Source organism: Hippoglossus hippoglossus, chromosome 9 (assembly GCF_009819705.1).
Source record: "Hippoglossus hippoglossus isolate fHipHip1 chromosome 9, fHipHip1.pri, whole genome shotgun sequence".
Taxonomy (NCBI): domain Eukaryota; kingdom Metazoa; phylum Chordata; class Actinopteri; order Pleuronectiformes; family Pleuronectidae; genus Hippoglossus; species Hippoglossus hippoglossus.
In genome coordinates this window covers 11,252,625-11,277,563 of record NC_047159.1, presented here as the reverse complement: position 1 = coordinate 11,277,563, position 24,939 = coordinate 11,252,625, and the positions used below count along the sequence as shown (strand labels likewise).

Genomic DNA, 24,939 nt, shown 5'->3' with positions numbered 1-24,939 from the left:
GAATTTGATTATAAAATCCTCTTTTTAGCAGCAGAGCTCTTGTAAAAAATGTCTCCCAAGATCTAATTTTGTAAAAATGAAGCAGCTCCTTCAGTAAAATGAGTACAAGCATATTTTCTCTTTCTGCGCTGATGTTGTAACGGGTGATGGTTGTTTGACACAAGATTTGATTTCAGCACGAGTGCCCTGCGCTGCATGTGATACTCTTTGTTACACTGCTTTTAAAGGCTTCCCTCATAGAATACACAGTGTCATTTAGGAACAAACGTTTCATTCATTCTCCTTTTGTTGAGACTCGCAAACATCCGATCATGATTGATATTTTTTACTCCAAAATCCCAGAGTCTGTTCTCATCATCTGGTAACACAGCTCTCGGACAATCTTTTTAAATCACTTAATGTCTATGTCCCTTCACAGGTGTTTTATTTTTTTTACAACACTGTTTTGGTTGGTTACTACGACAGAGTATTAGGGCCATATCGTAGAGAAGAAATTCAGAGCTTTTGAGAATACTATTACTAGAAAATGGTCGTGATTGAGAGAAAAGTTGTAATTTAATGAGGAAAAAAGGTTGTATTACCAGAATAAAGGAAATTGTAACAACGATATTCTCAGACCAAACATATTATCCTCCGAAAAGAAACAATTTCCTTCAATTTGGTTGGTTCTTTCTTCGGAATCAACTCTTAATTTCTAACGCAATCTTTTCAAAGTCCTGATACTTATGATAACGTGATGCTGATGTGACAATATATTCAAGATTTAGTTATCTAAGACAATTGTAGTGTAACTTAACAAGTCGCTCCACGTTCTTTATTAACACACAAGATGATCTTCTCATATTCCTCAAACAGGACACAGCCTAAAATTAGTTTTATTCTCATAAAAAAATATTATTAAAATAACTAATATTATTCTCAGTCTGTCTTTTTCCCCTTTAAGTGGCCCCAATACTCCGTTGTAAGTCACTGTTGACTTAGATTTGTTCTAGGTTAAGTTTGGGTCTTTTCATCACAGGACATTTTAAACTTTTGTTTCCTGTTGAGTGTAACTATGCAGAGTGATTCATGTCCTCTGTCCCATTCTCCTGTTTCACCAAAGCTAAAAAAATCATTGTTAAAGGAGTTTCTACATCAGGGATGAAAAGAGTCAACGCTTGAGGTTTATTCACATAATTATGCATCTGATTTATCGAGTGGCAGGAAGAGATTTTCTGACACGTTACTGAAAGAAATGATGCCGAACTCTGTCTGGAGAAACTGTTATTTTCTGTTTGACTTTGCGCTGGACAGATGTTTTTATATTACTTGCAGTTATTAGGAGCCTAAAGACACAGCTGGAATGAGCTGATGTTTACTACTATGACAGATATGAATTTTACCTGTATTTCTTATGTGAGTCTATAATTAAACATGGCCTGATATTCTCTCTAAGTGGTGTTCATTTTCTCAACAAGGTCCCATGTTTACACAGTTTAAAGTAACCTTAGTTTATTAGTCATGTTTGTTTAATCCATCAGCTCTCTGCTGCTACTCTGCTTCAATGTTAACTTCCTAATTATAGAAATGACTGTTATAGAGCTTGTAAATTCTGACAAATTATAGGAATGTTAATAAATTAATGTACTTAGCTAATGCAGGCCCCATTGTCTATAATTCTTTGACCAGTATATGGAATGGATATTAAATGTTATCCTATATGCACCATAAAATTGAACCCAAAACTGGCACTCAATGATAAAGTTGGAGGGATTTTTTTATCTAAGATCAAAAGAACCACAGTCTGACTCAAAACATTGAGTCAGAACCAGGGGCACCGCAAAGGATCGTTTGCAGATTTCAGATTAGAACATGGAAAACACTTGACATAACGAATCACAGCAGTCGGAGGTGGCTTTAAATGAAACAGTCTTTAATAAGTAACTTTAATATCAGAAAAATAAAACTCTTAAATTCTCTTTACAGCAAATATATATCAGTGCTTTGGCCGCAATAACTTAAAAGGCCGTTATAAAATATAGTCTGCTTTTAAACTCCTGACTCAATTTGAAGAATTTATATGCCATAAGACTCCCCCCACATATACAAAACAAAAGTGTAGTAAAATTTGCAAATACTTTGAACTGTTGGTACAGCTGAACAATGTCGTTTCATATAGATAAACTAAGATACAGTTTACAGTATACCGTTCAGTATTCGATGGCGTACAGAGACGTGACAGGCAGCTTGAATCCTTGGCCTTTTTACAGTTGCAGTGTGACGTTTTACATTGGCGGTACATTATGAAGACATGCTCGTGATGCACATTCCATTTTCCACTAGGTTAAAACTGCAGCTATCAATATTATCATCAATACTGTGAACTAAGAACTAGACTACAAGCCGATAGCGTTAACACTCTCCTGCAACGTTTCTGAGTTTCCAACTCGCTGAATCACTCAGAGAAAAAAGTAAAAATAAAAAAAAAAATAAAAAATCTTATTGTAAACATTTTAATATAGATATATTTATGTATATATATGAAATGTAACAAAATAAAAATAAGTTCTGTATATTTATCAGTCATTAACAGTAATATTATATAATACATACACAAAATTGTCAATAGATTCATGTGAAACTGGGGGCCGACGGGATATTGCATTCCCTCAGAGAGAGCAAAGAAGATCGACCCTTCGTAGAGCGGAGAGAAGTGAAGAAAAGGGACGGATAGACGACACGAGGGCGCAGAAGCTGATGGGGTTTTTGCACTTTACGGACTCGTTGGGTTCCGTTTCCCCAAGAAACCGCAATCATAGGTGTTAGAGAAAGATATTTACGAAACAGAGCTAAGCGATGAAACGGCTCCCAAATACTGTTTACAGCTGGAATGCTCGAGGGACCGCGGGTCCAGAGTCCACACGGTAAAGCAACAATATTGATCTGATGTAGTGTCAGCGGAGTTCGAGATGAAAATCATTCCAGCTGGTTCCCCTTTTTTTGAAATGTCCCAACAACTCATTAACTCCTGTAAAAACAAAGTCCAGAGAAACAGTGGCGATTAAAGCTAAAGTTTGAGATGATTCCCACCGAGTTGTACCTTTTCAGGAAGAGAAGTGGACACACGCACATGTTTAAGAGGGAAACAACTAGATTCTCAATGTGTGTGGAGTCCCAACTAGCGGATAGTGTGGAGAATGTGGAGAAGGCTGAGCTTCGTTGGGCCAAAGACGACAGGGAAGGAGCTGATGAAACATGGAGCAAAGTCTGTACCGCTGAAGAGTCTCATCAGTGCAGTAAAGCAAGGGATGAAGTTTAACCCCGTTTGAAATGCAGTAGAAAAAAAAAGATTGGGAATCACCTGTCGAAAAGGTTGTTTGAGCTCTGTAAAGAAAATCTGGAGTTTCATTTATCGAGTGCTTCCTCCGGTTGTTAAAGATACTGAGACGGTTTTTGCATAGGCCTGGTAGATGGCAAAAAAACGTTAACAAAAAAAAAACAGACTAAAGTGATGCGATTAGGGGGTCGGCCATTTCAATTGTGCATCCAAATGGAATTATTGTTGCCGACTGCTTACCAACAAGGACACAAAATGGCTGTGACGAGGCGGCCACAGGGTGGAGCAGTCCGAGAGAAAACATTCAAGTGAAAGAAAAGGATACTGTTGAGATGGCTTAGTCAGCCTGTCTGTACAGTACAGGGACTTGTTCCACATCACTTCAGAGTTTCATACAATATCGGCTCTTTTGGCTCCCAGGCGAGGATCAAGTATTAATTATGTAACCATCTAATAAAGTCACTAATGCAGGGGAGGAGGAGGAGGAATGTTACTAAAGGGTACAAACCCGTAGTTTCCCAAACCAGGATGAAATCAAGATATGACTAAAAGGCCCCAAAAAATATGAGAGGTGACAAATATAGGAAAATGGGAGTGTTTGGTGTTGAGGGGAAAAAAGCTTTTTTTAGGCCAATACGTGTGAAAGGCTCAACAAAAACTGGAAGCAACAGAAAACACCCCGGTGATAATCTTTGTTCCACGAAGATGCGTTTAAGAGATTGAACTTTAAGACTTCAGTCTGTCGGCTTGTGTTCTTTCAAGCCAGGATCTGGATTAGATTTATAGGTATCGTCGTCAGCTAATTACAGGCTTTCCAAAAAAAGGCCACAAGTTTGTTTTAAGACAGAGCGACGCTGTGTGTCCGCTTGACCAGTTGTTTTCTTTTTGTTTACTTAGGACAGAATCAGGCACAAGTTTACCGTAAACAGTTTAGTAGAAATAGAAAGCAACGTGGCGGTGGTGAGGTGGAGGAACATCCTGGTATTTTACAATAAAAAGAGGAGTTGCCCTCTTGTTGGTTCCAATCTGGGAGAGAGAGGAAAAAGTGGCAACGAGAAACAGCCACAGGGGAGTGAACGCTACACAGGTGTGGCTTTAACCTGCTTGGTTTAAAAACGCTGTGTTTTCACACGAATCAATATGTTGGTAATCAAAACTTCTGATTTATGATCTGTAGCATGTACACATGTCTGATTTAAGGTAAAACAAATACAATTTACCAGCCTGATAATAATAATGATAACAAATATCGGTGCCAGAGAGGACCATGTGTAGAATAACGGAAAATGTGAACATATCCAGTTTACTGTGGTCGGCATTCAAATGCTGCGGTAACAAGAGAATAGAGAATACTATGAATTTATGGATATTTATATGTGGGACTCACTGTATGTTAACATGCTTGCCTCGTTTCTTTGCCAGGAGCAAAGTCAATTTAGAGGCAACGGGGCTGGGCCATGTTTCAGCACATGAAAACAAATGTAGCAGCAAAAGTTTAAAAAATAATCTTTTGAGATGTAGACAAATAAATTTAACCCAAAGAGCCAACATAATGGAGTTCAAGATAGAGATTTAAAAGGGTTCAAAGAACATTAAAAAAATATATAAAATGTAGGTAGGCAAAAACTAATAACTAAATGTTTCAGGGAGGAGAAAATTTAAATCAAAAATCACGATGAGAAAAATAATATTCATATACTTATCCCACCCGATGCTACACGATGCTAAGAGGGCTTCCGACCAACGCATTGATCAATCAATCAATCAATCAAGGAAGAAGACTTCACAAAAACAGGCACATGAACGGACTCACGAGCCAAACCCATGCCCTAAATACAGATCAATCCTTATTCACCTACTCTTCCTCACCTGTCAACACCAGCTTGGCGAGGACAAACCTAGAAGCTGAATTGGGTCAGTTTTGTAATTTCCCCACACAAATGAGTTGGTAGTGTTGGGGGAGGTCTGATTCCTCATCAACCGTCCAGGTGAATGGATACAAAAATAAAATCAGATGTTGCGGAGCTGAATGGCCTGTGTGACCGGGGACAGGCACACGGGGCACACGGCTTCTGGACCCTGGCATATCTGGCTGGCACAATCTAGACAGAAGAGGTTATGGCCACAGGGAACCAAGGCAGCGATCACCTGGTTATCCATACAGTGAATACATATCTCCTGTCCCCTCCCCGCCGCCGATCCCAGCCCTGGCCGATAGAAGAGGGAGGAGTCAGGAGGGGAGGAAGAGGAGGCGGTGCTTTCACTGGAGGAGGAGAAGGCCGAGCTGTAAGAGGGGAACCTCTGGGCGTCCAAGGTACCGGCCAAGTCCAAGGGCCCTCGGTGGACGCGCTGGGCCTGAGGGTGCTCCAAGGCTTCTGTCCCAGAGAAGGTCGGGGAGAGCCGGGGCGTCCCAGGCTGACTGGTCTGGAAACATCAATGACAACAGTTATAACATTTCTAAGATCATAACTTCCTGTTTAGGACTCAACACAAATGGCTTTTTTGCGAATATTAAAAATTATATTTTTTATCTTTGCATCAATTGGAAAGTAAATTGGTATATCCGTAATTGTAATAGCATTACTTCTATTTCATACCAAAAACAACCACACTGACTACAATAAAGGATAAAAGGTAAAAACTCACATGTATTAGTTTTTCTTTTAAGTTTGTTCTAATACGTTTCTGTTGAATTTCACCTACCTGCGACTGAAGGACGTCGAAGGCCTGCAGGGGCTGGTGGTCCACAAAGGAGCTCCAGATGGGTGGCTGTGCAGCAGGGTGCAACGCTTGGGCAGTGGATATGGTTAATGCGTCGAATCCCGAGGAGCTGCCGCCACCTCCCAGGCTGACCAGCTCCTCAGACCCCACAGGAAGAAGGCTCTCGCCAAACCATAGGGCCGTGCTGCCAGCATTACTGTTGTTGTTGTTGTTAGCGTTGGCATTAAACTGACAGGTGGGGCTGAAATCTGCCATCCTGTTACCGTTCCCATAGAACGAATCGGCCGAGCTGGAGCCGCTGCCCAGCGAACTGGAGCTGTCATTGCGGTAGTTGGAAGACATCCTGACACCACTGTTGATATTGCTATTGATTTGCTGAGTACCGTTGACGCTCATCGACACCAAGCTGCCGCCGCCGCCAGCGCCGCCAGCACCGCCCCCCGATGCTGATGCAACTGCATTAAGCCAACCGGCCTTTCCCAACCCGGCTGCTGCAGCGGAATGCTCAAAGCTGACGTCTGTCCCATTGTATTGAAAGTCGTTGTTGTCGGCACCTGGAGCCTCAACACCCACCGCACCGGTCCCAGTGCGGAGGGCAATGTGCGCCTCTATCTCCTCCCTCGCCCGGTCCACATTCTCCGGCATCCCGGTGACCTCGAATACGGGCTCTTTGTCTCGACTCGGCGTCACGATGTAGGTGTGGGTCTGTTGCTGAATGCGTTTGATGGTTGCCCCTGAAAGATATGAGCAGACGGAGATTCTCATACTTTAACACACGGTCACATCAATGTGCACCACTGAAATTAGTTTGACACACATTGTGCGTGACCATACTGGAAAAGAAATACATCCCAGCATAAACAAATGGCATGAGGGAGAGACGAAAAGAAGAGTTATAGATTAATCGTGCTGAATAGATTAGCTGAAGAAAATCTACAATTTTGCCTGGTTTGTTAACTACAAAAATTAAGTCTCAGATACAATCTTATGAACACTGAATATTAAAGTTCCACACTGCCTCTTGTTTCTAAGTGGCACAGCTTCTGTTTGTGCTAATATTTGTAATTGTTACCTCAGCCCCTCCAGTCTAATGACACATGGTTGAGAACCGCTGCAGTGCAATTTACAAACCAACCCCAAGGCTTTCTGACACCGAGGTGGTAAAGTCTACAGGGCAATGGGTTAAAGACTGAGTACTAAATGTAACCTTCTCAGGCTGAGCAGAAAAATAAGCTCCAAGCAAATCAAGACAGACGGTGGAATCCATTTATAATTTCATTTCAAGGAAATTCTACTTTTTGGAAGTTTCTGTCCCCCGCAGCTCAAATAGATAAACAGGTTGCCTTATTGGAAATATTTACTGTTCCTTCCATCAAGTAATAAAATTGAACAACCTAAAACTGTTTTTAATTTTCACTAGCACCTTAAATCAGTCCGATGAAGTGAGACTTGTTCGGCTTTCATGAAACACATCATGTGCCTTACATTACAAGTCGGCTTTGTTGGTGCACATTTGTCAACACTTGTGTTTGCTCGTGTTGTACATGGCTGTTATTATTCCCACTGAAACTACTAAAAACTAATTCCCCAATGAGAAATCTTGTGAAGACTCTCACACAACACAAACAACTTTTATCTGAATAAAGAACTGATTCAAGACTCACCTTTGGGACCCACAACCAGCCCGACGACACGGTAGGGTACCCGCACCTGTAGGGTTGCAACAACAAGAAGTAAGTACATACACTTTAAATAATAAACACAAACAAAAAAGGTAAAAAGTAGAGTTTCATTTTTAAGAAGCAAATGTGCTTTGATGTTTAAGATACACAACACTTACTATGATTCACTTCATAAGAATGTCTGACCCGTCTTTCACTCTAAACGCCACTGTGACTCATAATCACGTGCTTGCTGACCTGAATGGTCGTCTGTCCAGGTAGAGTGGGCACCCCGGGGCCGGTCGCTGCGGAGAGAGGGCCCGTCTTGTTCCTGGAGGCTCTGATGAGGGAGAAGTGCTCGGCCGCAGACAGGATCTCCCGCTTGGCCATGGCCACGTCTTCTTTCCGCCCGGTCACGACAAAGACGGGCTGCTCCCCGCGCACCGGCGTCTTGATGTAGGTGTTGGTCTTGGCTCGGAGTGCCTTAATCTTACAGCCTGTGAAAAGCAAGACAGAGAGGAGAGAGTGTGATTAGTTCCCCATTTTTTTTTTTATCTACCACATTACATGCACATAATATTACAAATCTGATTCTCAACATCTCCAAATTGAGCTAACAGAAAATGACTGCACATGCAATTTCCCTTTCCACTCACTGATACCATTTGAAAGTTACATAAGCTTATAAATTAAATATTCCTTTCAGCAGCGGTTGAGAGTCCGGCATCATTACCAGAGCCATTTCCTGTTGTTGTCAACACAGCAGCCTGTGCACCCCCCTCCCCTCTCCTTTGAAAAGCGACATCTCACTATTTACCAAACACAATAGACCACTTTGATCAAACAGTCCGTGTACAAGAAGCAGATGGAGAAGGTGTATGCGTGAGGAAAGTCGGAGGTGTTTGGTGGAACTCTTGGATGTGTCACGGAGCTAACTATAACCCACAGCTGATGTGGCAGAGCAATGGTGACCACCGCTGCTCTCCGTGCTCGAGACAAAAGCCCAGCCTGGTTCAGCACGGCCAGGAACGGCTGACGACAGAGTAGCCACAGGCAAAAACACCCGCACGACACGGGCGAGCTGTCGAAACGGGAGGAAACAGAGGCGCCTCGTTTCAAAGTTGTGATGTAAACTTTTGTTGAGGATGTTGGGCGAGGGTGGTGTTGACCCAGATAGGAGCGTGCTAAGCTAGCTGGGCTGAAGCTAACGGTAACAGCTGTAGCTCAGGATGCTACACGACTGTATATCATCCAAACACAAAACTAAGACACGTGTTCAAACTCACGACCATAGCAGCTTATAGAAAACTTATGTAAGGTAGTGGGCGCTCGTCGATGCTAATGCATGTGACAAGTTAGCTAACGTAGGTCCTCACAAAACAAGCTCCAATTCAGCAACACGTTATAAAGCAACTTTCCTTATGTTTTCACAGTTTAATAGTTGAATTACTTCTCTACTCTTGCTTACATCTACTTTTCTGCTGCCTGAGCTATTTTCTCCTCCAAGTTTTTGCCCCAACTCCCTCATTAGCAACGTTAGCTATCGAAGCTAAACCCACCAGGCAGACAACGGACCCACTCACCCTGCCTGCCCACGATCTCCGCGACGTGCTCGGAGCTCGGCACGGCCACGCACTCGGTCGTGTTGACACTCTTTCGCCGGGCCAACAGCGCGGATTCGGCCTCGTATCCAGACTCCGCGTACAAGCCGGGCGGCAGCTTCTCCATGCTGCTGGACAGTCGCAGGGCGCTGCCGCCAACCGTCGTGTCATCGTGCTCGCCTCCGTTGTACAGCAACACCGTCTCGACGTGCTCCATCCCGGACGGCACCGCGGAGCCGCCCGGGCCCGACGACGGGAGGTGTTGGTGGCGGTGGGCCTGAGCTAGCAGCGAGCTGCCGGTGCAGCCCGAGGAGGAGTCGACGGCTGCAGCCACCTCCAGCTCCTCGTCCCCATGCGCCGTCTTCGCCGTATCTCCCGAGGGCGGCCGGTGCAGGGGCAGGGGCTTCAGGTCCAACACCGTACCGAGGAGGCTGAAGTGAGGCACCGGGGGGAGCTGGTTGTGGTGGTGGTGGTGGAAGGAGAGGGTTTCATCCCCGTGTTCGGGGGTCTGGCTCTGAGTACCGTGGTGCTCGTCGAGGCCCATACCGGCGAAAGCGTGTACTAGCGGCGGTGGGACCTCGGACTCTCCCTCGTCGGCCTCCAGCAAAGACGTGCTACTGGGCATGGTGCAGAACTTGTGTAATATTGCCGTTGAACAGAAGTCAGAGTGGAAACGGAGTCGATTTGGTTTTTGTTTTACATAAAAAGAAAAGAAGCGACCAGCGCCTGTTGGTTGAAATGTGCAGCTTTTGTTTTGTCTCTCCGGCTCCCATGCAGCGCTCCTTCCACTGAGATCCCGCTTTTCCACGCGAGACTTTGTCTTGGGTCAGGCGGGCGTGGATTCAGTCAAGTAGACCCACACACACAGGACGCACCGTGCAGGGATGGAGATGAGAATAATACATGAAAACATCTGTACGTGCTCTGCTGCCATGACTCATTGAGGAATCAGAATAGAAGCATTGTGGCATTTATATTTGAGATCGAGCAGAAACAGAAACATAGGTTAGATTGAAGTCATAGTTTGATCTCTTACCAACTACCATGGCTTTATGCTCAGGACATAGGAAGTGTCCAGAGATGCTGTACTATTTGCAACTAGATATTGGTTTGTAAAGAACTAGTAGTATCACAATTTTATGGTGTAAAAAAAAAAGTAATACTGAGCAAACTTTGTCCATTCTTACAAACAAGTCGCCATCCAACTCCAACAACAAGCTGGTGGAATCGATGCAGATTTTCAGTGATTTTGTGAAGGAAGCAACCGTTCATTATCTACGCATTGCTCTGCTGTGCATGTGCAAACAGAATATAGCCTGCAGTGTTTGATAGACTGTTTGAAGGAGGTCAGAGACTAAACAGTGGTGGTCCACTCTCGCAGGTTTATTATCACTGCTTAAAGGTTGTCTGCATAAAATCCCAGAGTTTACTTAAGTCCACTTACTCAATAAGGGTCGATTTGGGGTGTTTTGTTACTGTATAAAGTTACCATTATTACCATTATAAATAAACTGTTACATTCTTTAACATACAATTCCATTTATTTACAACAATATTACATCTCATACATGGTTTAGTCCACTCCTGTGGTTACACAAAACCAAAAGAGAAAATGAATTTCAGAGGTAGAGAAGCAGGTATGTAACAAATTTCTAAATTGAATAAGAGAGTTTGAGAAATTTGATATAGCTTTTTTTTATGAAATATGGTGATCTTTATCACATTAAGATGGTTCTCTGCCACTGAATATGCTGGTATTTCAGATTGTTAAGACTTTCAATACAGATGCACATAGTTATTTAGTCTGTTATTTTACTTCTCCTGTGACAACAGATGTCCTAAAAAGGTGAAGGAGGGCCCACTGATGCGGCATATACACTGAGCCCACATTATTGTTCGATGCCCCCCATGGTTCTACACACTTCCTGAGGCTATTTTAATCAGTATCCTTCACAATAATGTAAGTCAGACATAGAGAATAAACAATCCATGAACATACTCATGGCCACAAACATGTATCATAATAAAATGCAACCTAAAGAAAGCATAACATTTTAGGAGCAAAGGCAAAAATAAACTAGGGCTACGTACTAACGGGCCCGAGCACAGGCATTTTGAAGCCTGTTGCGGTTAGTGATGGTGATCATCATTCTGGACTTCTGCTACAGTCTCAACTACGATCATTCTTGTTTATTCATATCTTTATTCATATAGTTTTCTTTATGTCAGTCTTTTACATAACTGTAGTGTAGTGTTACAGTATCAGCCACGTTGGAGAATATTGACACAAAAAAAGCAACAGTCGCTTCCCTGCTATGTGGACGTGGAACACGTGATCTCATACGCGCACTTCCTGTCCTTTTCTGACCAATGAGAGAGAGCACAGGGGGCGGGTTTTGTCACACGACAGCCAATGCCGTGTCACGCTTGCGACGCGTTACGTAGGATTATCCGGGTGAGCATTTCTGAGGTGAGTGGCTAACGCTGACTGGAACAATGAATTAAGAGATGTACATGTTTGACTTTACTTTAACTCGTATGAACACGAATGAGACGATAATACACGGATACACTGAAAATAAACACACGTTAGAAATCACAAGTGTCGTTTCGACTCTAGAATATGAAGAGTAGCCAGCTAGCTAGTTAGCATCAAGCTAATTGCATGTCGCTGGTATCGATGTCCGGGTTGGCTATGTCACCATTTTTGTCTGTTCAACAGCTGACGTGTTGATTCAATTTCCGTGTCCGTTCACGTTTGTCTCGGCAGGTCCGTGTAGGTTTTTTATTTTGGAAGCTGTTGGCTCTAAGTGTCCAGGATGTGCGGATCCTTCCGGGTGCTGCTGCAGGTGCTGTGCGCCCTGCTGCCGTGGGGCTGGGTGCTGGGCTCCGAGCTCACGTTTGAGCTGCCGGATAACGCCAAGCAGTGTTTCTACGAGGACATCATCATCGGCACCAAGTGCACACTGGAGTTCCAGGTGCGTGGGTCTCATTGTGCAGCCCTTACCATTAGTCCCCTGTGTAGTGGTAATGTGTAAAGCTTTGAATACAGCCCACACTGTTCCATTGGAGACAAAACCCACTGTACAAGAGATCAAGGTGACATATGTGATCAAAATATATTGGGTAAACGCTTTAAAGGTGGAACTACAGATCCAGGGATCCACACTGTAGCCAAATGTGGACGATTGAGATACATATTTTGATAAAGAGAATCTGTTATTAAAGATACAGAAGAAATCATTTGACTTGAATCTATTAATGTATGTATTGTTGGAAATGTCACAGAACACAGTGACATATCCACTGAGTTGGATTATTCTTTTTATAATAATTAAAGTTCTATTAAAGAAGTTTATATTCAAGCATTGGAAATCTACATGCCCTCATAATGGAACGTCATCATACTCTAGGGGAGGTGCATCATTTCACCAAGGCCACATTATAATTGTGTGGTATGAGTGTTGAAATATCCGTTGGGTAAGGATAAACCTTGCTGGTACTTGATAGATTGAATTGGTATATTATTTTTTCTATATAATGCATACATATGTTTATTTATATGTAGCCTATTTAATTAAAATGATCAGACATGAGGATAGTGTAAAATGTGTCATATGTTTTGCATTGGAGATGCGTCTTTATTTCATAGATGTGGAAATGTATTGTGTGTATAATGAGAAATAATGAGAAAAAAACATTGTGTTATTATGTTACTAAATAAATGGTTCCCTCTGTCATTATGTCTTCCCAGGTGGTGACGGGTGGTCACTATGATGTGGACTGTCGTTTGGAGGACCCAGAGGGCAACACACTGTACAAGGAGATGAAGAAGCAATATGACAGCTTTACCTTCACAGCATCCAAGAATGGCACCTATAAGTTCTGCTTCAGTAATGAGTTCTCCACCTTCACGCACAAGACCGTTTATTTTGACTTCCAGGTCGGCGATGATCCCCCACTCTTCCCCAATGAGAACAGAGTCACAGCTCTTACCCAGGTGAGTTTGTGTGTGTGCAAACATGCATACATATGTATTTGTGTGTAAGCGAGGGAAACTAACACTTTACATAAAACTAACATAAGCCAAAATTTGATCTTATTTTACATTACATAGAAATTATGGGCTCTTTTTCTAGACAGCATGTGGTGCAACATGATATGATAAAACCTCTCCACATCTTTCTTTTTGTGGATTTCATTGCACCTGTTAGGGCAGGAGAACTTGAAATCCTTGTCATATTTTTGGAGGTCCATGTTTTTTGACTGCAGGAAATTCCCAGCATAGCTCCAACCAACTTTTACTTTAAAAGAGGTTTAACCGGCTGCAATTACTCAAAAACACTCCTCTGGCTGTTCTCAGTTTTAGTTATCTACTGTACTAGCATTACGAGTATTAACCAATATGGACATTGGTTTATTTAGCAACCACAGTGACATTTAGAGCCCACATCTGTCAATAATTTATTTAGCAACCACAGTGACATTTAGAGCCCACATCTGTCAATAATTTATTTACCTATATTTGTTAGATTTTCTTGCTTAACACAATATATAATGTTTTATTATGCCCATTACATCATCAGAGATTTTCTACTGCTGACGGAATAACAGATAAAACACATTTCTCATAAATATGGTGGAAAAGAAACTACTTCCACCAATAAACTTGATATTTTTGATCAATAATCTAATAAGACACTTGATTCCAGACTTAAAGTTACATCTCTTTATTTGACAAGTTGGGGGATGTTTTAAGATTTTAGTTCTTTTGCTCCCTGAATCCCCTCTACTTTTTGAATCATAGTGACCTGTACAACATTTTGTTGGTTGGTTGGTTGTTAATTTCTAGCCACAGTCTAAATATCATACATTTGTCTTGGCTTCTCTTTTTTGATAATTTCTAGATGGAATCAGCCTGTGTGTCCATCCACGAGGCCCTGAAGTCAGTCATCGACTACCAGACACATTTCCGCCTCCGTGAGGCTCAGGGCCGCAGTCGGGCAGAGGACCTCAACACTCGTGTTGCATTCTGGTCCATCGGAGAGGCCATTATCCTTCTAGTGGTCAGCATCAGCCAGGTGGTCCTGCTGAGAAGCTTCTTCTCCGACAGGAAAACCACTACAACACGCGTTGGATCATAACAGTGTCTCAGAGCTCTCGGATTCTATTAATCATTCTTTACCTGAGCTTGTGTGCATAGAGTTGGTTAGAATAGCAGTGTTGATCTGAGATTGGATCATATCAAACTGCCAGGTCATACAATCTGACACGTCATCCACATTCAGCACTGCTGTCCTTACCAACTTTATGCAAATAAGTCTTGAACAAGATGGTTATGTGTTTTAAAATGTTTTCGAGGCGATAAAGACAAAACATGAAGAAAGGCATGATTGTGTTGCTTGTAAATATCTGGATTTGAGGCAGTTCAAGCACCTGGTCATATAGTTAAAGCAAACTTTACATACTTTGAATATTTGAAGTTCTAAATGTGTTTTTACTTTATTTGTGTCCTTTTCTGCCCCCTGTTATCTCGTACCCTCTCTCTCCGTGATCTGTTCCATTTTTCAGCCCAAACTTTGCACTGAAATAACCAAGGGAGTGGAAGTTGTTGTCACTTAATTAACTCAAAATGTTCGGGTGTTGTGGATTTCTTTCTTTATCTGCAAAACATTAGGTCTTTAAAACCACAGCAAAGCAAAGATTGCATTTGGTTATGAAAAAAATGTGTTAAACTTTTTCATTGTTTATTAAAGCTCACTGAATTACGTGAGAAAGACTATTCTTTGTGTTTGCTTTTATCGGCTTTGGCATTTTAAGTAAGTTATTTGAAGGGAGTTTGCTGTACAGAGAGTAAGTCCTTCTTACTTAATTTAATATAAGCTTGAAGCACAAAACAGTTTGTATTGGGGTTTTTTTTACACATCAATGTAAAGTCATGCTTCAGTCTGACCTCACTTTGGTGAATTATCACTGTTCTCATTACATATTTGTGGGGGGAAAACCCCTAGTATGATTATTGTGTTTGAAAATTAAACATTTTGTGTGCTGATAGACATGTTTTCTTTATTCCAACAGTTTTGACTACATCAACTTTGTCTTTCACTGGTTCCCTCACAATGTTATATCTAGTACTGCCTTTGCTGTTTAAAGAGCAACAACTGTTGTATGTTGTGGGCTGGTTGGCTTGGTTTTATGCAGTACTACTAAAATTCATCTTGTTTAAATGCAAGTTCATTCTAGGACCTTTTGAGTTGTAGTTGTTTTTCGAAATGATCACTCACTGACTATTGAGTTCATTTCTAAAAGAAAGGATGGGAGATTTGGACAGAGTAAATGTAATGTCTAATGTAACTAATATGTCTTGTTCCTACTTTTTCTACTATTAGTCTATTCTGTGTCAACTGATTCAATTGCTAATATTAATACTAAATATTCTGAAAATGAAAGTTTCACGTTTCTTAATATTTTAACATTTCATCATAACATCTCAACATTAAGCATGTAGAAAGTATTACATATATTAGTTGCCAACTTCAGCCTGGTGCTGCCACTCTGTCTCACTATTCAATTATTTAGTTCTTAGACACAGACGTGGCTGAAACATGAGTTTAATGTGGCCATTTTGAAGATCACCAAGTATTGTTGCAGTACACAACATCGGTGAATGTGTATGAGTCCAGATCCCCTTTTGAAGAATAGAGCTAAAAGACAATATCGAAGTTGTAATGTTAGACTTTGAAAAAATTAAATGTTTCTACACCCAATCCACTGAAAGATACCAAGACGTAATACTTTTTTAAAACCTAAACTAGCTGTGTATCTCGGTCAGAACTGATTCCAGAGACCACAAACTGATTAAAAAAAGTATTAACCATTTATCATTTCTAGATTGGCTTTGCTTCCTCTTGTTTTTCCCTCTCTCGTCATGTTTCTCCTCTGTTTTGGCTCATTTCACTTTAGGTTTGTGCACTTTTTGGGATCATTTAAGACTCAAAATCAGTTCTGAGGCGTTCTGGGTAATTGTTAAGTTATTAGGATGGCTGCTATAACATCAGGATGTGCATTTATCAAACACAATCAATAAACACTTTTATTTCATTGAGGGGTGAAATGTCGGGATGCTTTTCATGCTTCTAACCTGTAGGGAGTGATATAACCAAGGCCATCACAGTCAATGATGTGGAGATACATTATTTTAGACTATGCTTTACCTAGAGATACATAGGAAATATAAAATACTTTAATTTAAATCTCTTATTTTGTGGTGTGTACATTTTCCACACAGAAAAAGTCCTGCGGGGCAGAGGGGAGCCTCTAACGTGTTTTTGTTATGCTTCAATTGGTTACGTATGAGTAACCCCGCTCTGTGATTGGCTGTTGACACGTCAATCACCCGCCGTAGTGGAGAAAACAGACTGCGCTGCGTTTGTGATTTGACAGAAACTGAGTCGTGATCGTCCGGTGGAGTCGTGGGTGGACAAGCCTTCCCTATTTACCTTCCTCTTCACCGCGATTACCCGCTGCCAGCCCCCCGCTGCCTGGCCCCAGTGGACGGCTGTTAGTCGCAGTTTTCTGTCCGTTGGTTGTCGACGTGGTGGGTGAAGGAAGAGCGGCACGGATCCCGAAGGAGAGGGGGGGGTATCCCCGAGCCAAACACCGAGCGTCGTCTCCCAGGCTAAGCTAGCAGCAGCAGCAGCAGCGCGGCGTAGCGGGTGGGGGTGGATTTCTTACGTGTCGGCCCTCGGAAAGTGAACAGTAAAAGCGTCCGAGGAGGATGTCGTGGAGCCATGACAAGCGCAGGAGGCCGGTGTGATGGGGGACAGCTCGTCGGAGGGGAAGACGTGTCGGCGGAAGAGTTTCTCTCAAAACGGTTTGACGTGTAAAAGTGGTTCGAGCTAAGCGGAGCTAGGCAGCTAGCTACACGGATCGAGGAAGTTGAATAGCCAGCTTGCTAGCTCGGCGACAAATGTGTGGCTGGACACCCAAGCGCCGGAGTGAGTGAGTGATTTATCCACACGACAGGTGGCTCATGTCATTGTTTTATTTAAAATCTGGAGTGTACATTTGAACGTAGCGAATTGCCGCTGGATTTTAACCCAAACGTGACGGTTAGCTTAGACAGTCTGTGCCTGGTGTAAACAAAGGGTCCCGAGCTCCACCTGCTCTGTGCAGCGCTCCAGGTGTCCCCCGCACATTGTGTCTGGGACATCGCTGTCTGTCCGTTTGTCAGTGAGACGAACTCGCAGACATGGATTTAAAGACGGCGGTGTTTAACGCAGCCAGGGACGGTAAGCTCCGGCTGCTCCAGAAACTCTTGGAGAACAAAGATGGACACGAGGTGACAAAGTTGATGGGCGAGAAGACGAACGGGGCCACGCCGCTCCTGATGGCCTCCCGCTACGGCCACCTGGACCTGGTGGAGTACCTGCTGGAGTGCTGCTGCGCTCCCGTGGAGGCCGGCGGCTCCGTGAACTTTGACGGGGAGACAATCGAGGGGGCTCCGCCGCTCTGGGCCGCCTCGGCAGCCGGTCACCTGAAGGTTGTCCAGTCCCTGCTGGGCCACGGGGCTTCTGTCAACAGCACCACCCTGACCAACTCCACACCCCTGAGGGCAGCCTGCTTCGACGGCCACCTGGACATTGTGAAATACCTGGTGGAGCACAAAGCCGACCTGGAGGTGGCCAACCGACACGGCCACACGTGTCTCATGATCTCCTGCTACAAGGGCCACTGGGAGATAGCGCAGTACCTGCTGGAGAAAGGCGCAGATGTCAACAGGAAAAGTGTAAAAGGTGAGTGGGCAACACACACACACACACACACACAGCAACAAGCAAATGACACACACTGATCTCCTTTATCCACAGGATCTCTGACCATGACATAAGAAACTGATTGATGGTGTAGATTTGTACATATCAAAGTGTAACGCAGTAATGTTGTAAGACAAATGGCAGAAACCTAAGGATTATATTGTAAACAGCCTAATACCCACATACATCACAGGGGATTACATACTGAGATCCAAATGCAGTCTTGGCTTTAACCAGCAGGGAACTACACCATGAGATAATAACTCAATCATTTGCATGCTACATTTCCATTTGAAATGACACTCAATGGAAGGTGTTGAAGCCTAGAATGTCTGAAAGATCAGTGTCCATCATTTTATACAATGTCTTATCAGATCACAGATTTGCTTGAAAAGAACTTAATTTTTTATTGAAATGTCTTCAACCGTAGTCCACTTTTTCACTCACCTTTTTATTGCCAGGTTTAAAGCCCCCTTTGACTACAATCACTTAAACAATGTCCAAAACACTTAAGTCAAGACCCATGGTTCTCCTGACTGGTAGAAGAGCAGGAGTCGGCTGCACAAACCAATGCACGTGCCTGCAAGCAGACTTGACAGCATCATGTGTGATGCTTTAGAGAGAAGCATTCTTTCCAGCCCATCCTTAAAATTGTTGCTATTCCAGTATCTGTTAAACAACAGGAAGGAGAGAATGATAAATTATATGAGGTGGCAATTTTCCAAAAACAAAGAAGCAAGACATACAAGTCTGAAGAGTCACAGCAGATTGAATGTTTAAAAATAAATAAATTAGCTGGAGTCAGCTTATTTTCCTCACCAGATGAATCAACACTTCCCCAATTTCTTCAGCACAAGATCTACCAGTGGGGTTCCCTGCTCTCTTGAGCTGAATATGTTCTAAATTCTGTTTAGAGACCTGTATTTAGTATTGAGCCTAATCTCTTCTCCTGGAAATGTTTCTTTAAGTTAGAAGGGCACTCAGTTATCGCCCTATCTCGCCTTGTTAAAGAAGGAGGACAATTCCTAAATCTGCCAGTTTATCCAGATCTGTTCCTAAATGTCATGGGTTCTTCTTTGGGTCATGCTTCACCCCTCCACAAAATATCATGGAAATCGGTTCAGTAGATTTGGAGAAGTCCTGCTAAATATCTTGTGTCAACTAAAAAACATAACTTCCTTGGCAGAAGTAAAAAATATTGAAACATAAACTTATAATCATGTGTCCATTTGGAACTATTTAGCCAAACAAAGCCAAAACCAACATTGTTATAAAAATTCCACAATGTTAAACCATCTTATCGTGTCTGTCTAACTCAGACTAGAGTGAAGGCAAAGCAGCATGACAAACATTTAAAAAAGTCACTAGAGAATATCTTTATACACTAGATAGGTGGGTCAGGATGGACATGAATTGTTAAGACACGTTGATTTGGATTTCGATGAAGGAAGTGCATGTTGTTTTAGATTAATAGAATCAATTCGGGCTCTCCTGGAACATGTACATATGTTTAATCACATAACTTCAGGAGGAACCAGATCTGGAAACCTTTTGTTTACAGTTTACCTGGAGCTCTGAGGCTGTGCAAGAAGTAGGATCAGCAACACAAGCTTGATCTTGTGAATTCATATAACAAATTACATACATGTCCACAGCTATCTGTGATTGAATTGTGTACTCGCAGTGCGTTGTCTGGATACATAAACAAGCAACAGATTATGTGGAGAGGAAAGATTAACAAAAGAGAAATTTATAAATCATTGTAAAGATTTTTGGCAGCACATTGGCCCCAGTTGGCATTGGTTGAGCCAAGATCTACTGGAAAGATTCATTTCATTGGGCTTATTCAAAGTTTAGCTGGAGCTATAGACAACATGATCTGCACACAAGTGGCTCGGTGGGCTCATCCACAGTAAGCCTGGTGTCAGCTGATCTGTGTTTTGAACATCTTCAAAGTAAAAGGGCAGTGAATAGTTGCACTTGTGTAACCCTGTGTACAGCTTTATTTAGAAATGATTATGAAACTTCAGATTCTTCTAATTGGACTCTCACATTTTGTATGGCGTGTGAAAAATCCCCACAACCTCCTGCACAACAGCCAGTACAGTTTTTTTTATTTTCTCCATATTTATAAAAGGGCTGTGGGTTTGTTTGTTGACTGAAAGCAAAGTCCTCAATGACCTCTTTCTCTGGCAAACATAAGGTAAAATTATCTCCACGTCTTTTAGAGCTGTCTTTACATGTTCTCTGCTCGTTTCTGCTCGCTACACATGTAGCTGAACTGTTGCCAATAACTTAACCCCAAGGGCATTTGATCAAGATAATGTTAAAGATAGGCCCAGCATTTAAGGACTTTATTTGCCCCTGAATTGCAGCTTATCTCGATCATTTGTACTTTTAACAAATTTTTTTTTTAATGATTATAAGATGTGTTCTCTCTGTTCACAGGCAACACAGCACTTCATGACTGTGCAGAGTCGGGCAGTTTAGAGATCATGCAGATGTTGCTTCAGTTTGGAGCTTCTATGGAGCAGGATGGCTACGGCATGACACCCCTTCTATCTGCCAGCGTCACAGGCCACACTAACATCGTAGACTACCTGACAACGCATCAGCAGGTCAGGCTTTGTGACCCTTTTTTAAAATGAATTATTCTGCATAGATTGCTATAATCTTTACAATCTTGAATATTTAACCAGGAGAAATATGAGGAAATAATCTTCTTTTCTCTGCAGACAAGGCACACGGAACGCGTCGATGCCCTGGAGCTCTTGGGAGCCACATTTGTGGACAAAAAGAGAGATCTGCTTGGAGCTTTGAAATACTGGAAGAGAGCCATGGACCTTAGGTACATGGACAGTAACAACATTGTCCATAAACCAGAACCCAAGCAGCTGATCATGGCATACGACTATGCCAGGGAGGTGAGTCTGTCTTTTCATTCTTTCTGCACTCTATCAGTGACGGACAAACAGGCTGCAAAATTGTGCATTTTGCTGTGAAGGGATAGAACCAAGAAAACTGCATTTAGGGGCATGTTGTGAAATAGATTACAGGCACTGAGGAAAGGGAAAAAAAAACAGACAGGTGAAAATTTGGCATGATACACAGTACATTACCGCAGCACTCCCAATTTATGGCTTTGTTTCATGGGCTTCTGAAAAATCTGACTTCATTGCATATGCAATATACACGGGAAATCTCCCTGACTGTCTCCATCCTTTAATCTTCTTCTCTAGGTCACTAATGGAGAAGAGCTGGACGGGCTGATATCTGACCCCGATGAGATGCGAATGCAGGCTCTGCTCATCCGTGAGAGAATCCTCGGCCCACAACATCCAGACACATCCTACTACATCCGTTACCGAGGCGCTGTCTACGCTGACTCTGGGAACTTTGAGCGCTGCATCAATCTGTGGAAATATGCGCTGGACATGCAGCAGAGCAACCTGGACCCCCTCAGCCCTATGACGGCCTCCAGCCTGCTCTCGTTCGCTGAGCTCTTCTCCTTCATGCTACAGGACAGGGCCAAGGGGCTACTGGGGACTTCGGTGTCATTCGAGGACTTAATGGGGATCCTGTCCAAGAGTGTGTTGGAAATTGAGCGGGCAGTGAGACAAACTGGACCGATGCCTCCTGACCCTGCCCAGCTCAGCAAGGCCCTGTCAATCATCCTGCACCTCATTTGTCTTTTGGAGAAGGTGCCTTGTAGTGCGGAGCAGGACCACTTCAAGAAGGAAACCATCTATAGGTGAGTTTCTCTTAAAAGTACTTTTAGTGGAAGCCATCTGTGTGCAAATGCATGTGTGCAATACAAAATATAAAAGTTTTGAGGGGGAGGGTAAATTGGTATGTTAATTTTCTTTGACGTCACCTGCTTAGTATCTGCTTTGGTAATGTGAGCCTGTTCCAGTCCAGGTCTCATATTAACAGATGTCGATTTAACCAAACCGTACTTCCCGTCTCTGCCACGGCCTTTTGTGAGTTTGTCAACGAATCTTGTATGTAAATATGACCGTCTCCTAATATGTGTCGTAGTTCCTCCAAACCTGATGTCCTCCTCCTCAGCTGGAAAATTGTCTTGCACTCACCTGTGCTGTTACATGATGTCGCCTTGTTCTTAACTCTTCTAAATGAAACATCATCTTTCCAAATCTTCAGATTCCTGAAGCTCCAGCCGTGTGGTAAGAATGGCTACAGTCCACTTCACCTGGCCGTCGACCGCAACACCACCTGCGTGGGCCGCTACCCTGTCTGCAAGTTCCCCTCCCTCACTGTCGCCTCCATCCTGCTCGAGTGCGGGGCTGATGTTAACAGCCGAGATGAGGATGACAACAGGTCTGTTATAGTTTTTTTTAAGTTTTTTTTTATCCTTTATTTGTTTCACCACTGTTTTTATTCACTCATGGTTTTAGTTTTTAGCTGAATTTATTGTTAAAACATGAACATTATGGTATATTTCTGCTGTTAAACCGAGAAGGTAAATGAAAATAAAGGAAGCATACTATCAAAAAATTCTGACTAGATCAGTCTATGAGGACATACTCATTGTGCAGTATAAGCATCTAATATCTATGCCCCCTCCAGCCCCCTCCACATAGCTGCATCCAATGGTCACCCCGACATCATGAACCTACTCATTTCCTGCGGGACTCACTTCGATAGCACCAACGCCTTCCAACAAACGGCCTGTGACCTCCTGGACGAGAAGGAGCTGGCCAGGAATGTCATCCAGCCCATAAACCACACCACGCTGCAGTGCCTAGCCGCCAGGGCCATTGTCAAGCACGGCCTCGTCTACCGGGGAAACATCCCCGAGAAACTAGAGGCCTTCGTCTTGCTCCACAGATAATGATCGTGAAAGGGTTAGAGGGGGGGGGGGGGTGAAAAGAAGAGGAGCTGTGATAACATCGAGTGGAATTGACAAAACGGACGAGCATTACGGTTCAACACCTGATCCACTCGGTGTTCAAGGAGCTGAAAAATACAATTTTGTAGGTTAAGGCCTTGGGAGAGTATGAACTTCACCGTCCGTGTGCACAAAGACGTCCTCATTCAACCGGGACGATCTTTAAAAAAAAAAAAAAAAACGTTTAGAGTAAACGGAAGGAGTGAGTGACCGTTTTCCTCCACTGCTGTTTCATGGAACCCCAGCTCTGACCGGCCACAGCCTGATCTGTGGAGATGTATTAGGATTGGATTGCAACATGGACAAATATCGTTGTATATCTGGATGAACTGAGCAAAGGGTTTATGTATTTTTGCTTTAGAAAACATGGATTTTTTTTTTTTTTTTGCATATTCCACAATGCTATTTATTGAATGAAACTTGAGAGATTTTTCTCCATGCTGGCTCTAAACCCAGCCTCAACTTTGCCTGTTTCTCTCTTCTCAAAGCAAGATTGAGGCGTTTCTTCATATGCTGGGACTTCAGGTTATATATATTTTTTTGGTTTGTCCCATCACTGTTGCCAACAGTCATGGACCCTCCCTCAGTCATCATTGGGTTTAAATTTTTTCTTTTTTTTGTACTTATTGTCATGCAAATCTGGTTATGCCAAGATGGGTTGTGGATTTTGGACTTGTTGTTCCCACCTCAGTGTATAAAAAAAAGCTTTACGAGAAGGATTAATGTGTGTGACTGTGTGTGTGTGTGAGTGAGTGTGAACACCGTAAGTGCTTTATTCTTCCTATGCACAGGCTAGGCTGTTGGAAAGAGAGACTGTTGTATTCTGTGCCGGCACTTGTCTGTGCAATATCTCTCATGAGTTTTTGTGTTTACCTCATTGCTGCCGTTTCCTTCAGTATCCCCTGCTTACTTCAGTACAGGGGATGCAAAACCATTGAACTGATTGTTGAAGAGCGAATGATTTTGAGTGTGTGTGTGTGTCTGTACGTGTGACTGCGAGTGCCACACGGCGTGCTTCTTGTATGTGGAGTGTTTTTTGAGCTTACAAAAACTATTGAGGATAAGAGTTTGGTGAAGTGGCACTCATGGAGATTCCATAATGCACGACTGCCACTAGACACCGCTGCGGCCAAACTGTCTACAACCCGCTGAAAGTGTGCAGGCCTGTACACAGAAGTGACCTCTTCGTTCATACATGGCCGACCTTTTTTAAATGCCATCATTCTTTTAATCAAAAAGGAAAAAATCTGGGTAGGTTACCAACGTTTGCCCACTGTGCATGTGCAGCAGCAGCATTACCGACCGACCAACCGTTGCAGAAAACCTTTCACGAGAACTCCCAGACTCCGAACTCGACTAGAGCAAGGCCTGTTCTGCTTTTGTACAACTGTCGTCCAATTGTATGAGAACTGAAGACATGGATGAGTGGGAGGATGTGTCCACGTACAGAATAGTAAAGCTTTGTGAATTATCATGTTTGCACATTAGCTGTAGATGTGTGGGTTGAGAGAAAAAAGGGCTTTTCATAACACGTAGGATTTCATATTGCAGTTTATTTAACCTGACAGTTTAAAACCAGATATAGAAAATGTATGAGGACTCCCAGGGCAACTTGATTTGAATCTGCACTTTACTACAGCGGAGTTTAAGATTTGATATGGCATTAATCAAGTTCATGTCTTAATAACCAATTTGACAATAAACCCATGTTGCACTTGTCTCCTTGTCCAAATGTCTTTTTTTCCCTCATTCTGTCAATTCATGTTAATTCTGCTGATGAAGTTTTAATATAAAGCTTTTATAGTTCTGCTTAGATGTCCAAATTTTGGTTTAATTTGATGCAATTTCACATTGAAATTAAAGACTGTCCTTCCCACCAGGAAAAAAAAAAAATTGCTAGAGAAAAGGCTGCTTT

General features: G+C 42.7%; 3 protein-coding genes across 3 annotated transcripts; 2 read left to right on the top strand and 1 right to left on the bottom strand.

Annotated features, from left to right (window-relative positions):
- Positions 1–1,891: 1,891 nt before the first annotated feature.
- On the bottom strand, positions 1,892–10,115 carry LOC117767520 (RNA-binding protein MEX3B-like). Its single transcript, XM_034595254.1, has 5 exons — positions 9,282–10,115; positions 7,957–8,195; positions 7,702–7,747; positions 6,020–6,771; positions 1,892–5,740 (listed from the first exon to the last, which is right to left on the bottom strand). Exons 1-5 carry the CDS (start codon positions 9,922–9,924, stop codon positions 5,327–5,329), a joined length of 2,094 nt encoding a protein of 697 aa, XP_034451145.1. The 5' UTR covers positions 9,925–10,115; the 3' UTR covers positions 1,892–5,326.
- A 1,549-nt stretch (positions 10,116–11,664) lies between these two features.
- tmed7 (transmembrane p24 trafficking protein 7) lies at positions 11,665–15,353 on the top strand. The gene is made up of 4 exons (XM_034595255.1): positions 11,665–11,769; positions 12,070–12,277; positions 13,054–13,299; positions 14,207–15,353. The coding sequence occupies exons 2-4, from the start codon at positions 12,119–12,121 to the stop codon at positions 14,441–14,443; spliced, it is 642 nt and encodes a 213-aa protein (XP_034451146.1). The 5' UTR covers positions 11,665–11,769; positions 12,070–12,118; the 3' UTR covers positions 14,444–15,353.
- A 1,384-nt stretch (positions 15,354–16,737) lies between these two features.
- fem1c (fem-1 homolog c) lies at positions 16,738–24,531 on the top strand. Its single transcript, XM_034596149.1, has 6 exons — positions 16,738–18,094; positions 20,564–20,733; positions 20,851–21,039; positions 21,355–21,866; positions 22,277–22,453; positions 22,703–24,531. Exons 1-6 carry the CDS (start codon positions 17,551–17,553, stop codon positions 22,965–22,967), a joined length of 1,857 nt encoding a protein of 618 aa, XP_034452040.1. The 5' UTR covers positions 16,738–17,550; the 3' UTR covers positions 22,968–24,531.
- The last annotated feature ends 408 nt before the right edge of the window (positions 24,532–24,939 follow it).

Excerpts from the sequence above, each read along its gene's own strand:
- fem1c (XM_034596149.1), top strand. The coding sequence starts at position 17,551 with ATGGATTTAAAGACGGCGGTGTTTAACGCAGCCAGGGACGGTAAGCTC. Across the intron at positions 18,095-20,563 it reads CAACAGGAAAAGTGTAAAAG|GCAACACAGCACTTCATGAC; the intron begins GTGAGTGGGCAA and ends CTCTGTTCACAG. Across the intron at positions 20,734-20,850 it reads ACCTGACAACGCATCAGCAG|ACAAGGCACACGGAACGCGT; the intron begins GTCAGGCTTTGT and ends TTTTCTCTGCAG.
- tmed7 (XM_034595255.1), top strand. The coding sequence starts at position 12,119 with ATGTGCGGATCCTTCCGGGTGCTGCTGCAGGTGCTGTGCGCCCTGCTG. Across the intron at positions 12,278-13,053 it reads AGTGCACACTGGAGTTCCAG|GTGGTGACGGGTGGTCACTA; the intron begins GTGCGTGGGTCT and ends ATGTCTTCCCAG. Across the intron at positions 13,300-14,206 it reads GAGTCACAGCTCTTACCCAG|ATGGAATCAGCCTGTGTGTC; the intron begins GTGAGTTTGTGT and ends GATAATTTCTAG.
- LOC117767520 (XM_034595254.1), bottom strand. The coding sequence starts at position 9,924 with ATGCCCAGTAGCACGTCTTTGCTGGAGGCCGACGAGGGAGAGTCCGAG. Across the intron at positions 8,196-9,281 it reads GGAGATCGTGGGCAGGCAGG|GCTGTAAGATTAAGGCACTC; the intron begins GTGAGTGGGTCC and ends TGCTTTTCACAG. Across the intron at positions 6,772-7,701 it reads GCTGGTTGTGGGTCCCAAAG|GGGCAACCATCAAACGCATT; the intron begins GTGAGTCTTGAA and ends CATATCTTTCAG.